The sequence below is a fragment of the Rhincodon typus genome, chromosome 18, assembly GCF_021869965.1.
Source record: "Rhincodon typus isolate 14 chromosome 18, sRhiTyp1.1, whole genome shotgun sequence".
Lineage (NCBI taxonomy): Eukaryota > Metazoa > Chordata > Chondrichthyes > Orectolobiformes > Rhincodontidae > Rhincodon > Rhincodon typus.
In genome coordinates, this window is record NC_063349.1 from 54,593,041 (window position 1) to 54,606,691 (window position 13,651).

At 42.1% G+C, this 13,651-nt stretch overlaps 1 protein-coding gene across 1 annotated transcript in view; it reads right to left on the minus strand.

Moving 5' to 3' along the window:
• The window catches only part of nr1h4 (nuclear receptor subfamily 1, group H, member 4), an 87,091-nt gene that overhangs the window by 47,535 nt on the left and 25,905 nt on the right, over positions 1 to 13,651 (minus strand). The window contains exon 3 of the mRNA XM_048607745.1: positions 2,284 to 2,424. Coding sequence (XP_048463702.1) covers positions 2,284 to 2,424 — 141 coding nt within the window. The remainder of the gene's footprint in view (positions 1 to 2,283; positions 2,425 to 13,651) is intronic.

Below are 13,651 nucleotides of genomic sequence, written 5' to 3' on the forward strand. Positions count from 1 at the left end.
CACCTTGTTGTCTCGGATTCTCCAGCATCTGCAGTTCCTACTATCTCTGATTCGTTCTTAACTACCCTGTCTACCTGTGACACAAATTTCAAAGAATTAAGTACCTGAACTCTTAGGTCTCTGTTCTACAACCTGGCTCTAAAGAAGAGCCACATCAGACTCAAAATATTATTGTTATTTCTTTCTCCACAGATGCTGTCAGTTTCTCCAGCACTTTCTGTTTTTCCTTCAGATCTCCAGCAGCGACAGTACTTTTACTTTACGTGAAGCTATCCGGTTTAATATAATATTTTTTAGAAAATCATTATAACTTTTGAACGATGAAGGGCTGAGAAATATTTGCATTTCAGAGAGACCTTGTACATGAATCTCAAAAAGTGAACATGAAGCTGCTGCAAGCAATTAGAAAGGCAAATGATGCTGGAATTTTGTTACAAAGTGATGGGAGTGTAAGAGTAAAGATGTCTCAGTGCAATTATGCAGAGTATTGGAGAAGCCACACTGAGAACACCCAATGCAGTTTTGATCTCCTGACCAAGGTAAGGGTAGATTTGTCATCGTCCCATTGTCATTAGAGAGACAGAGACACACACACAACTGGTGTGGAGATTTACCTGAGGGGCACCATGCTGCAGGTGAAGGGTGAAGTTGAGAAGGTGGGGTGTTCAAAGTGATCTCAGCCAGGATGGGAATTGAACCTGCACTGTTGGCATCACACAACTGCCATTCAGCCAACTGAGCCCACAATCCAAGGGAATACATCCTTGCCCTAGAGGGAGTACAACAACCCAAGCTGGAATTTGGAGTTAGGAGCAAAACCAAAGTTGCTGGAAAAGCCCAGTAGCCTTCCAAACTCAGTTCCGAGGAAGGGTCACTGGACCCGAAATGTTAACTCTGTTTTTCCCTTCACAGATGCTGCCAAACCTGCTGGGCTTTTCCAGCAACTTTGTTTTGGTTCCTGATTTACAGCATCCGCAGTTCTTTTGGGTTTTTTTTTTGAGTTAGGAGACTGTCCTATAGGAAGAGATTGTGTAGAATAGGCCATTCCCCAGAGTTTGGAAGAATAAAAGGTGAACACCATAACTGAATCTCCCACTGCCAACATCCTGGGGGTTACCATTGACTAGAAACAGACTGGACTAGCCATATAAAACTGTCATTACAGGAGCAGGTCAGAGGCAGGGGATCCTGCAGCAACTCACCTTCTGACTCCCCAAAGCCTATCCACCATCTACAAGGCACAAGTCAGGAGTGTGATGGAACACTCCCCACTTGCCTGGATGGGTGCAGCTCCAGCAACACTCAAGAAGTTTGACACCATCCAGGACAATGCAACCCACTTAATAGGCACCAAATCCACAAGCATCCACTCCCTCCACCACCGACGCTCAGTAGCAGCAGGGTGTACCATCTACAAGATGCACTGCAGACATTCACCAAAGATCCTTCCAAACACATGACTACTTCCATCTAGAAGGACAAAGGTAGCAGGTACATGGGGACACCACCCCCTGCAAGTTCTCCTCCAAACCATCTATCACCCTGACTTGGAAATATATTGCTGTTCCTTCAGTCTCACTAGGTCAAAATCCTGGAATTCCCTCCCTAAGGGAATTGCTGGTCTACCAACAGGACACAAACAGCAGCAGTCCACCACCTCCTTCTCAAGGGGCAACTAGGGATGGGCAACAAATGCTGGCCCAGCTACTGACACACATCCCTTGAACATTAAAAAAATTAAACAGATGAAATTGGAACGTGGCAAGAACTGGAGCTGGAGGAACACAGCAGGTCAGGCAGCATCAGAGGAGAGCAGGACAGTCCTGATGAAGGTTCGAAAACATTGACTTTCCTCCTCCTCTGATGCTGCCTGACCTGCTCTGTTCCTCCAGCTCCTCACTGTATTGATAGAAACAGATAAAATTCTTGGTCAATTATTTTAATATCTTCTCACACTGTGTCAAAACTGTGTGGTAGCTCTCCAAGGCGATGTGCCTTTAGTTTCCATCCTAGGCTCTGGAATTACTTCCACAAACCTCTCCATCTCATTATTCTGTTTTGAAAGTCACCCTGAAACCTAACTCTTTAACCAGGATATTTGTTACCTGTCCTAAAGTCTATTTCTTCCACTGAGCATCAGTTTCTTTTGTCAGACTGTGTTCCTCTGAAATGCAGTAGGATTTTTTGCTGTGTTAAAGGCACTACATAAATGCAGACTGTTGCTGGCCTAAAGAGATTCCTTTGGACATGTTTGGATTTTTGAGTTGAACGGGAGATACTTACATTCAGCCAGCATCCCTACTTCCTTGCACTTCCTTAGGCGGCATTCCTGGCATCTCCGTCTCATGTACATGTCCATCTCACAGTTCCCTCCATTCTTACACTTGTACACCGCGTTCTTAGTGATACTGCGACGGAAGAATCCTAGACGGGGATATTTAAATGAAGAAACTTTGAGAAACACGTTGTACAGCTCAGTCCGTGCAAGTTCACCTCTGCTCAGGTCAACAGAAATTCATTGAAATAGACTGAACTTAAATGAAAACAATAATCCTGTTGAAAAGAGAAGTGAGTTGCTGAAGCTTTCCATCTCACACTCATCAGGACAAATGCAAAATGCCAAATTTTAAACGATCACAACAATTTATACTACAGGAGAAAAGTGTGCTAACTGGTTAGCATGTCAACTCTGAATGGCTGTTCTTTTGCTATGGCAACAGCAAAGAGGAATTATAGGCTCCCCAGATTCCTGAGTAATTCAAAGTGGGCACAAAGATTGGGCATATTGCTTTTGGCTGCAGAGAATGTATTCTTGCATTTAAATATAGGGCACTTCTAGCAAGTGTAAATAAGTTATATTGCATGGTTGTTATAGAACAGTACAGGCCCTTCGGCCCATGATGCTGTGCCGATCTATTATCCTACTCTAAGATCAAACTACCTTGCATACCCTACATTTTACTATCATCCATGTGCCTATCCAAGAGTCGCTTAAATGTCCCTAATGTATCCGACAGTCATGTAATTGAAATCTAATGGAAAACCAGACTGTTGATTTTATGGAATTAAACATTTTTTTTAGTTCAGTCAGAGGATAGTTTAACTTTGAATATTACTGCAGACACAGTACTATTGGAGTGTGATCTGGATTACACTCTCACACCTCAGAATGGGCACATACCTGAGCCAGAGACCATCCGACTTAAATGAACTTAGGACACACTCAAATACTTAGAACCTGAGGCACAAGAGTAAAATATGATCAGAAATCTAACAGAGATTTTCAGTTTGGTGCAAGTGATTGTTAAACTGCTGTTGGAGAAACCTTTTGGTTACCATTCCTGTAATCGATAGTGATCCACAATGTAAGTTTAAAACTCATCCAGTAAATTGTGAATCTCAAACTATTAGTGCTACAGGGGCATAGTAATGGAGTGGTGATATAACTAGATTGATAACCCAGAAGAATGTGAGATTAAATCCCTCCAAGATTTGATAATCTGCAATTGGAGGTGAAAATCTGGTACAGGTGGCAATTTACAAATGTCTGAATTGGGAACACTCGGTCTTACAAATGAAATCCCATACAGAGGTGTATTAACATTATTTGATATCAATTTTAAAGATCTGACTTGTGAATGTTTCCTTACATCTATGAATGTCCTCTTAATGTTGTACTGCATTGTGTTCCAAGTTGTGTACAAATTGCTTTATGAATGGATTAAGAACATAACCCATTCACAATCTGGGGACTGCCTGTATCTGTGAAAGTGACCTTGAATTATTGGCTGCAGTAAACACTCAACTGAGTCGTAGAGTTATAGAAGTTTTCAGCAAGAAAAAGCCCCTTTGGTTTGCACTAGTTAAAAACATCTACCTCACTATTCTAATCCCATTTTCCAGCACTTGGCCCGTAGCCTTGCGTGCCTTAGCATTAAATACCTTTTAAATGTGATAATGGTTTCTGCCTCTCCCATCCTTACAGGCAGTGAGTTCCACCCTCTGGTAGAAGATTTTTCCTCATTTCTCTAACTGATTTAAAATTTTATACTTCTCAATCATGGCCCCCATCAGTCTCCTGTGCTCCAAGAAAAACAATCCCAGACTATCCAATCTCTCTTACTTGACAACATCCTGGTAAATCCCCTCTGCACTCTCCCCAGCGCTATCACATCCTCCTATAATGTGGATTCCAGAACTGCATACAATACTCCAGCTATGGCCTAACCAATGTTTTAATGGTGTGCTGTAAAGGGAAGGAAGTGTACCTCATCCAGTCTGGCTTTTATGTGAGAGACCCACCACAATCTATGCATTTTAAACAACCCGTTAAAACATGCCTCTGGAGCAGGTGGCACTTGAACACAGCCTCCTGGCTCAGAGATAGGGACATTACCACTGCACAACAAAAGCTCACCCACTCCAATGTAGTTGACTCTTAACTGTTCCCTAAAGGGGCCCAGCAAATCATTCCATTGTATCAACCCTTCCTCCACCAGGAATTTAAAGAGAGGGCCTCATATATCACCTGCCAAACAGAACCAGGGATGGCAAAAGTAAAACCTACAGCTTCAATAAGGAAGTTAAAATTAAATGCAGCCTTGCTGTCGGTCTGCACTTCTCAAGAGAAATTTTCATTCTTTAAAAGCAGGGTAACAGCGAAGAAAAATTCTCAGAGTCAGAAAGTTGCGAGTTAAATCTCCAATTCAGGTCCTTTACCTTATCACCTACAGCTACACTTGGATACAGTAATGATCCAATATCCAAATTTCATCCCCCTCAGCATCGAGACTGAGTCAGATTTTGGACTTCCCACATTGCGGATAATCCTGCATCAGATGGGAGAGGCTACCAGGTGTTTTCTGCTGTCCTATCTGCAGGATTGAGACCTGACCTGGGGTTTGCAACACACCATTGCCAGGATCTCAATGCTTCTCAACAGAATGAAACCACCACCAACCTAATACCCTCCACTCCCACCCTCACTCTCACCCTCCACTCGCACGCTTCACTCCCACCCTCCACTCCCACCCTCACTCTCACCCTCCACTCGCACGCTTCACTCCCACCCTCCACTCCCACCCTCACTCTCACCCTCCACTCGCACGCTTCACTCCCACCCTCCACTCCCACCCTCACTCTCACCCTCCACTCGCACGCTTCACTCCCACCCTCCACTCCCACCCTCACTCTCACCCTCCACTCGCACGCTTCACTCCCACCCTCCACTCCCACCCTCACTCTCACCCTCCACTCGCACGCTTCACTCCCACCCTCCAATTCCACCATCCACTCCGACCCTCCACTCCCACCATCACACCCATCCTCCACTCCCTCCCCCACTCCCACCCTCAACTCCCACCTTCCACTTCCACGGTCCACTCCCAATCCCCACTCCCAAGCTCCACTCCCACCCTCCACGCCCTCTCCCACTCTTGTGGTCCACTTGCTGCAATTTAGTGAAAGTACATACAGGAAGATTCCTGTTCTGGTTGGAAGGATCGAATGGATCTAATTCTGTCTGCAGGAGATTTAACACAGCTGGGATAGAATAGGGTTAGGGTTAGGGTTAGGGTCAGGGTCAGGGTTAGGGTCAGGGATAGGTTTAGAGTTAGGGTTAGGATTATGGTTAGGGTTAGGATTAGAGTTAGGGCTCGTGTTAGGGTTAAATTTATGGTTAGAGATAGGATTTGGGTTAGATCTAACACAGCTCTGTCACCCTCACTCTAACTGCAAGCTCCCCTACCTTACCCCCCCAGGACCTCATTCCCTCATGGAGAGGATCTCCAACTCTATTCCACCAGAATAGATAGCTTCACGTCCAGATAATCTGGTGGGGCAGGGTAGGGGAGAGGGATATTGGGTGACAAGATGTGATGTCAGATCTTAAAATGTCACAATGGATTCAGGTCCTGTGTGTGCCCAAATCTCACTGACTCTGTCCTTTGGGATTCACAGGACACTGCTTCAATCCAGCTCTCACTCCTTTCGGGGAGCAAATCTGATTTTTGGACAGTGGGATTTTTAGTAACTGTAATGCATTTTCAGAGGTGGTTGATTAAATGAGGGCTCGCTCGCCCTCTTAACTGAATGTAAAATTTTCCACATCACCATTTTGAAAAAGAGCACAGATGTTCTTGCCAGCGATTGACCAATATTTATCTCTCAATCAATATCAGATGATGACCTAATCATTATCACTCTGATGCCTATTGGAGCATGCTGTGTGTAAATTGGCTAAAATACAATGGTGACTATACTTCCCAAGTGTTTCATTGGCTATAAAGCTCTTTGGGACATCTTGAAATCGTGGAAGGTGCTCCAAAAATGTAAGATATTCTTTTTTTTAAAATTGTCTGATGCAATCGGTGACCTGCAACCCTCTCCTTCACAGACACTGAATTAACACTGAAGATAGTTACACTTTAAACACAACGTGCATTAATATCATTGAAATTAGCTAACTCTTGGCTAACAAGCAAACAAAGCAGAAGTGAATGGCAGTTCATTGGCTCAAACCAATTTAACTAATGAAGCATCAACACTACCATATGAGTCCTGTATATCCCTTTTAAATCAACTGTTAAACCCCTCTGAGAATTATTGGTTCTTTTCCATCAATTATGACAGTTATGTAAAAAATGTGAAGTGTTGTAAAATTTTAAACTGCTTTAAATTTTAATTATCACATCATTTAGAGTCCCTACAGTGTGGAAACAGGTCATTTGACCCAACAAGTCCACACTGCCCCTCTGAAGAGCATTCCACCCAGACCCATTCCCCTAACCCTGCATTTTCTATGTCTATCCCACCTAACCTAAACATCCCAGAAAACTACAGGCAATTAAGCATAGCCAATCTGAGCTAACCAGTGCATCCTTGGACTGTGGGAGGAAATCAGAGCACCCAGAGGAAACCCGCACAGACAGGGGGATAGGAGGACTGTCCTGTGGAGAGGAATTGGTCAAACTGGGCCTATACTCTTTAAATTTTCAAAAAAATGAGGGGTCATTTCAATGAAACCTAAAAAATATTTAAAGAAATAAAAAGGGTATCATTCATAAAATCCCGACAGTGTGGAAACAGGCCTTAGAGCAAACAAGTACATGCTGACCCTCAGAGCATCCCACCCAGACCCATCCCTATAGCCCACCTATTTTACACATCCCTGAACACTATGGGACAATTTAGCATGGCCAATCCACCTAGCCTGCACATCTTTGGACTGTGGGATGAAACCGGAACACCCAGAGGAAACCCACACAGACACGGGGAGAACGTGCAAACTCCACACAGACAGTCACCTGAGGGTAGAATTGAACCTGGGTCCCTGGTACTGTGAGGCAACAGTGCTAACCACTGAGCCACCGTGCTGTCCGGGAGATGCTGGTAAGATGTTTCCCCTGGGAGGGGAATTAAGAACCAGGGTGCAGAATTTCAGTATGGGGGGAACCACTTAAGACAGAGGTAAGGAGAATATTTTTCAGTTGGAGGGTGGTGAAACTTTGGAATTCTATACCCCAGAGGGCTTTGGAAACTCAATCTCTGAGTACGGTTAATGTAGATGTTTATTGATTTCCAAACACCAATGATGTAAAGTGATAATACAGGGAAAAGACATTGAATTTGGACACATTGTCTAATTGAATCAGACATAGAATCCTGACAGTGTAAAGGCAGGCCGTATGGCCCATCAAGTCCATGCTGACCCTCTGAAGAGCATCCCACCCACATGGACCCTATCCCTGTAGCCCTGCATTTCCCATGGCCAATCCACCTAACCTGCACATCTTTGTGGGAGGAAACCAGAGCACCCGGAGGAAACCCACGCAGAGAATGTGCAAACTCCACACAGACAGTCCCCAAGGGTAGAATTGAACCTAGGTCCCTGGCGCTGTGAGGCAGCAGTGCTAACCACTGAGCTACCATGCTGCCCGACTCTTTATGATGCAATTGGCTGATACACAGAGCTTCAATTGCCACACTACCTGGGAATTAGACAATGTGAAATGAAGGGCATTAAGAAAGATTAAATTAAAGAAATTATTGAGGTGCAGAAACAAAGGGACCTGGGGTATATCTATTTAAATAGTTAACAGGGTGGGAAGGGGGTTCATAAGATATTAGGGATTTACAAATAGAGGCACAGAGTACGAAAACAAGCAAGTTCTGGTGAACCCTCATAAACACGCGTTCCCAGTTGTAACTGGAATATCAGTTCTGGTCACCATGCAATGTGAAGACATTGAAAACTGTACAGAAAGATAGATGAGATAAGGCCTTTCAGTCAAAAGGTTCAGTTACTAGGACAGATTGAGGCCCATCTCTTTGGAGAAAGGGAAATTGAGAGGAGATTTAAGTGAAGCATTTAAAATCATGAAGGGACGGGAATAAAGGGACTCGAGTAAGTGCTTCAGAAACAGAAATTTGCAATGGTACGGGGCTGGAGCAGGGGAGTGAGACCAACTGGGTAGCTCTTTTGAAGAGCATAGTGGGCCGAATGGCCTCCTCCTGTGATTTAATAGGGAGAACCATTCCCACTGAGAGATATTCAGCACTTCTTCTCCCAATCAATGGTAACAGGAGACAAACTGTTTCACACAGTGAGTGGTTGGGATCTGGAATGTCCTGCCTGTGGCTGGGGGAAGCTGGTTTTATTGAGGCTTTAAAAAGGCAATTACATAGATCTCTGAAGAGAAAGTAATGTGTGGAGGACCTTACAGTGGCAGAGGGAGGATCCAGCCTACATTCTCCACTGAGGTAACAGTTAGACTGGCAGTACGAGGAAAGACATTCCATTTCAGGAGTTAGCCACCAAATTAAGAAACAGAACTTCAAAGGTTGTAATTCACTTGATCAAGGTGAAGGGGGTGGCTCTGTTAATAAGATATGGTATTAGCATAATAGAGAAAGATGACCTAATTGCAGGAGACCAGGATGTAGAAGTAGTTTGGGTAGAGACGAGAAATGAAAAAGAAGTCATACAAGCCCAAATAGTAAGGTGGAAAATAATGGAATAAGGAATGGGAGCTTGTCAGCATGGCTCTGTGATAATCATGGGGGATTTAAATCTACAACTAGGCTACAAAATACAGTTGGGCAAAGGTAGCTTAGATGAGCACATCATTGAATGTTTTTGGGATAATTTCTTAGAAGAGAACATTCTGAAGTCAAATAGAGTGTAGGCTATACTGCACCTGCTATTGTGCAATGAGATAAGATTAATTAATAACTTCACCGTGAAGTAACAGCAACCATAACATGATTGAATTTTACACTCAGTTTGAGGGAATGAGGCCAAGACTTAAACTTAAATGTATTTGTATACATGAAAACAGAGCTGCCTAGAGTGAACTGGTAGCGTAGGGTAAGGATTTGATCATTAGCAATGCAATGGCAGACATTTAACAGGGATATTTCAAAATACACAGAATTGATTCATTCTAACAGGCAAAGAAATGTCCAAGGGACAGACCTACTATCTGTAATTAACTAGAAATGTTGTGAGGGGAAATTATATTTAATTAGTTTATTTGGGTTCTAATGTAGTGTGGAAAAATAGGAACTTTTGGTGCATGCACTTAGATTTCTAGAAGGCATTTGTGCCACATTAAAGATTATTGCAGAAAATAAAAACTTATAGTGTTGGGGCGGGGGGGTAACAGGTTGGCATGGGTCAGGGATCTGCTGGCTAACAGCCAATGTTTAAAAAACATTTGGATAGGTACATGGATGGGAAGGGTTTAGAGGGATATGGACCAAATGCAGGCAATCGGAACTAGCTGAGTGGACTCCATGGTCAGCATGGACCAGTTAGGGCCGAAGGGCCTGTTTCCATGCTGCATTACTCTATGATTCAATGACTCTATAACAGGAAGCAGAGAATTGGCATAAAAACATCTTTTCCTGGTTGGCGAGATGTCATGATTGGTGTGCCACAGGGATTAGTGCTAGTGCCTCAATATTTTACAATTGATTTACAAATGATATAGATGAAGGAACCAAAGGCATGTTTGCTGATGACACCATGATAGTTCAGAAATTAAGTTGTAAAGGGACCATAAAGAAGCTACAAAGTGATATGGATAGGTTACATGAGTACACAAAGATCTGGCAAATGGAGTATAATGTGGGAAAATGTGACATTGTGAATTTTGGCAGGAAAAATAATGAAGCATATTATGTAAACAGTGAGAGATGGTAGAGCTTTGAGGTGCAAAAGGGTCTAGGTTGTCATCGCATATGAATCAGCAAGTAATTAGGATAGCTAATAGGTTATCACTTATTGTGAAGGGAATTCAATATAACAGAGAGAAGTTATGCTTCAGTTACAGGGCACTGGTCAGGCCAGACTTGTATCCACTGAAGATTAGAAAGTAAGAGGTGACTTGACTGAAACATTTAAGATTCTGAGAGGTTTTGAAACATTAGATGTGAAGAGGATGTATCCTTCTTTAGGAGAATCTAGAACTAGGGGTCACTATTTAAATATAACTCCACTAATGGTGGTCTTTTCTTCATCTGTTTAAGTTCTAAGCTCTCGAGTCATTGTCATAGGGTCACAAAATCATACAGCACAGAAACAGATCCTTTGGTCCAATCAGTCCATGTTGACCGTATCCCAAACTAAACTAATCCCACTTACCTGCTCTGGGTCCATATCCCACCCAACATTTCTTATTCATGTACTTATCTAAACGTCACTTCCTCTGGAAGTTCAATCCACACACGAACCACTCTCTGTGTAAAAAAATTGCCTCTCATGTCTTTTTTAAACCTTTCTCCTCTCACCTTGAGATGCAAAAGGATCTGGGAATCCTTGTATATGAACCACAAAGCATTAACATGCAGGTGCAGCAAGTAATTAGGACAGCTAACAGAATGTTACCATTTTTTGTGAAGGGAATTCCTCTAGAATTCCCTCTTTAAACTTCTTCAATCTTCAACTTCCCTCTCATTTAAGATGGTCCTTAATTCCTAGCACTTTGATGAAGATTTTATCACCAACATTGATAACCCTCCTTTGGGTAGGCATCAATTGTTATCTAATAATGGCCTTGTTGAGGATATTGAGATATTTTACTATATTAAAGGTGGTATATAAATACAAGTTGTATTTGTTGCAGACAAGCTGAAAAGATGGGCCAAGTCTTGGAAGTAGCCTTGGTGATGGGGTCAGATGCTCAGTTCATCATCAAACAAAATGCCATGAACTGGTTAAGCTTTGTAAGTTTGCCTAAGGGAGGAATGGAGTTTGTAGCTGGGGAGCAGAATTATTGTTGCTGTCGGCAAACAATTAATCTTTCTCTTAAAAATTAATCACCAGATTCTCGCACTCACCACACTATCCCTGTTTCACACAGAAACACCATATTCTCTCTCAGTGAAAGCCCTCAACATCATTAATTCATGTTATCAAATGAACATCAGAGAAATCTCCAACTTACCATGAGGCATCAGTAGCAAAAAGACCATAAGAAATAGTAGGCTTTTTGACCCCACAAGACTGCTCCACCATTCATGGTTGATGACAATTTCCAATCTCTTAACAAATGATCAAATCTTTGACACGTTTAAGTTTATTACAGTGCAACCGTGACCTGGTTTCAATCTCCACTAAAGCACAGAAACTTGCTCCAGCACAATCCATAATGCCATCACATGCCTGGCCAACACTTGCTGCTTATTTCTCATCAACCTCGGTGCATTGGACATATGCATTTACCTCAGTGAATTCCAAATGTTGGGATCAGGTGACAAGCTCAATTTTTCAGGCATTACCTGAACCTATGCTTTGTTAGAATAATGGGTATTATTTCTGCCTCATGTCTAAACAATGTGCACTCATTCGTTTTCAGCAGTCAGGGGGCACTGGTCTGAGCTTTTCGCAAGTTTTGTAAAAGAGGTGACTCCTAAATCATCCACGTATTGAAACACAGCCCTCATATTACAGTCAGGAGGTGGCATTGCTTCAGAGGGGGAGGTTGAACCCCTCCAATAATTAAAATGGAAACACAAGCTCCCAATCTGTTACGACGGGAGTAGAGGTCCCCTTCTCATGATTAAATCCAAAATACCCAGAGAAGTTGCTTTATCTCACCTAATCTGTTAAAAAGGAGAAAACTGTTACGAGAAGGGGAGGTTAAATGGAAAAAAATTCCTGATATTCACTTTATAAGCAACAATTAGCAATTTATTTATTTAACCCTAACAGTGAGCAAATTAACAGAACTACTAACGAACTGAACAATTCCCCCTAAACTTCTAACTATTCCCTAACTAAGCAAAATTCTACTGGTATGCTATTCCAATAAACAAACTCCCATTTATATAGCCCAAGTAGTAAGGAAAAAAATTAAAACTTAGTCTCTCAAAGTCCACATAGAATGTGTCTTCCAGAATGCTCTGCCTTCTCCACTGTCTTTCCAATCATAAATGCCTTTGTTCCATTGATCCTGCTGTCTGGGATGTTTTCTCTATGAAGACTCTTAGTTAGAAGTGTCGTGGTACCCTTTATGGATGAGATGGTGCTCTCTTAGAGAGCTTAGTGATTTCTCTTGAGAGCTAGGTGCTTATTTCTCAGATGGCAGTTCACTCTCACACTGATTTTCAAAAAACCCTCTCCTTGTATAACTTGGATGACATATCAACCTTCTTACAATAGCATTGGTCTGAGCTTGTCAAAGCCATCAGATTTAAATTCAATTGGCTTTCGATCGCTAAGTGCTTAGTTTAAATTAATTGGCTGATTCCAGCTGGTTGCTAAAACATCAAAACAAGCCTAAGGTTTCCAATCACACAGCTAATTGATACATGTTTCATTTTTTAACTGGCTGTAAATCTCCAGCTACATGCAGACAGTTTTTTTTTCCTGCATTAATTTGTAAGCATGAAAAATATTTTATCTCTTAAAGGAACCACACATTCTACACAACTTCGTAACACCTCCCACCTTAAGAAAAAAATGAACCATCATTATGAAAAGATGGCTTCTCTTTTTTAAACCTTAACGCCATTATCACAAGATACATAGATCAGTAATCTAAAGTTACACCCCTCATACTCATCCTGCATACATACATAACATTGGACCATACTGGTTATATCTTGTCTACACATTTTCTGTTAAACGCATGATAACTCATTTGCAATAACGTTTTTATGACCCACAAAAAGTACAATCTGTAAATTAAAAGCCTGTAACATAAGGCTCCAATGAAATAGTCTCGTATTCTTGTCCTTAAATCTTTCCAAAAAGGAGAGAGGATTCTGGTCTGTATACACAACCATCTCTGAAACATTGTCAGGGATTTCTTCTTTGTGAAGACTCTTAGTTAGAAGGGCGATGGAACCGTTTATGGATAAGATAGTGCTTCCTTGGAGAGCTTAACAATATTTTTGAGATCTAGGTGTTTATTTCTCAGATTGTGGTTCACTCTCACACCGATGTTAAAACCCCTTTCCTTATATACATTGGATAACATATCAATTTGCTTACAATAACATTGGTCTGAGCTTGTTAAAACCATTGGACTGAAATGCAAATAACAAGGTGTAGAGCTGGATGAACACAGCAGGCCAAGCAGCATCAGAGGAGCAGGAAGGCTGACGTTTCGGACCTAGACCCTTCTTCAGAAATTTCTGAAGAAGG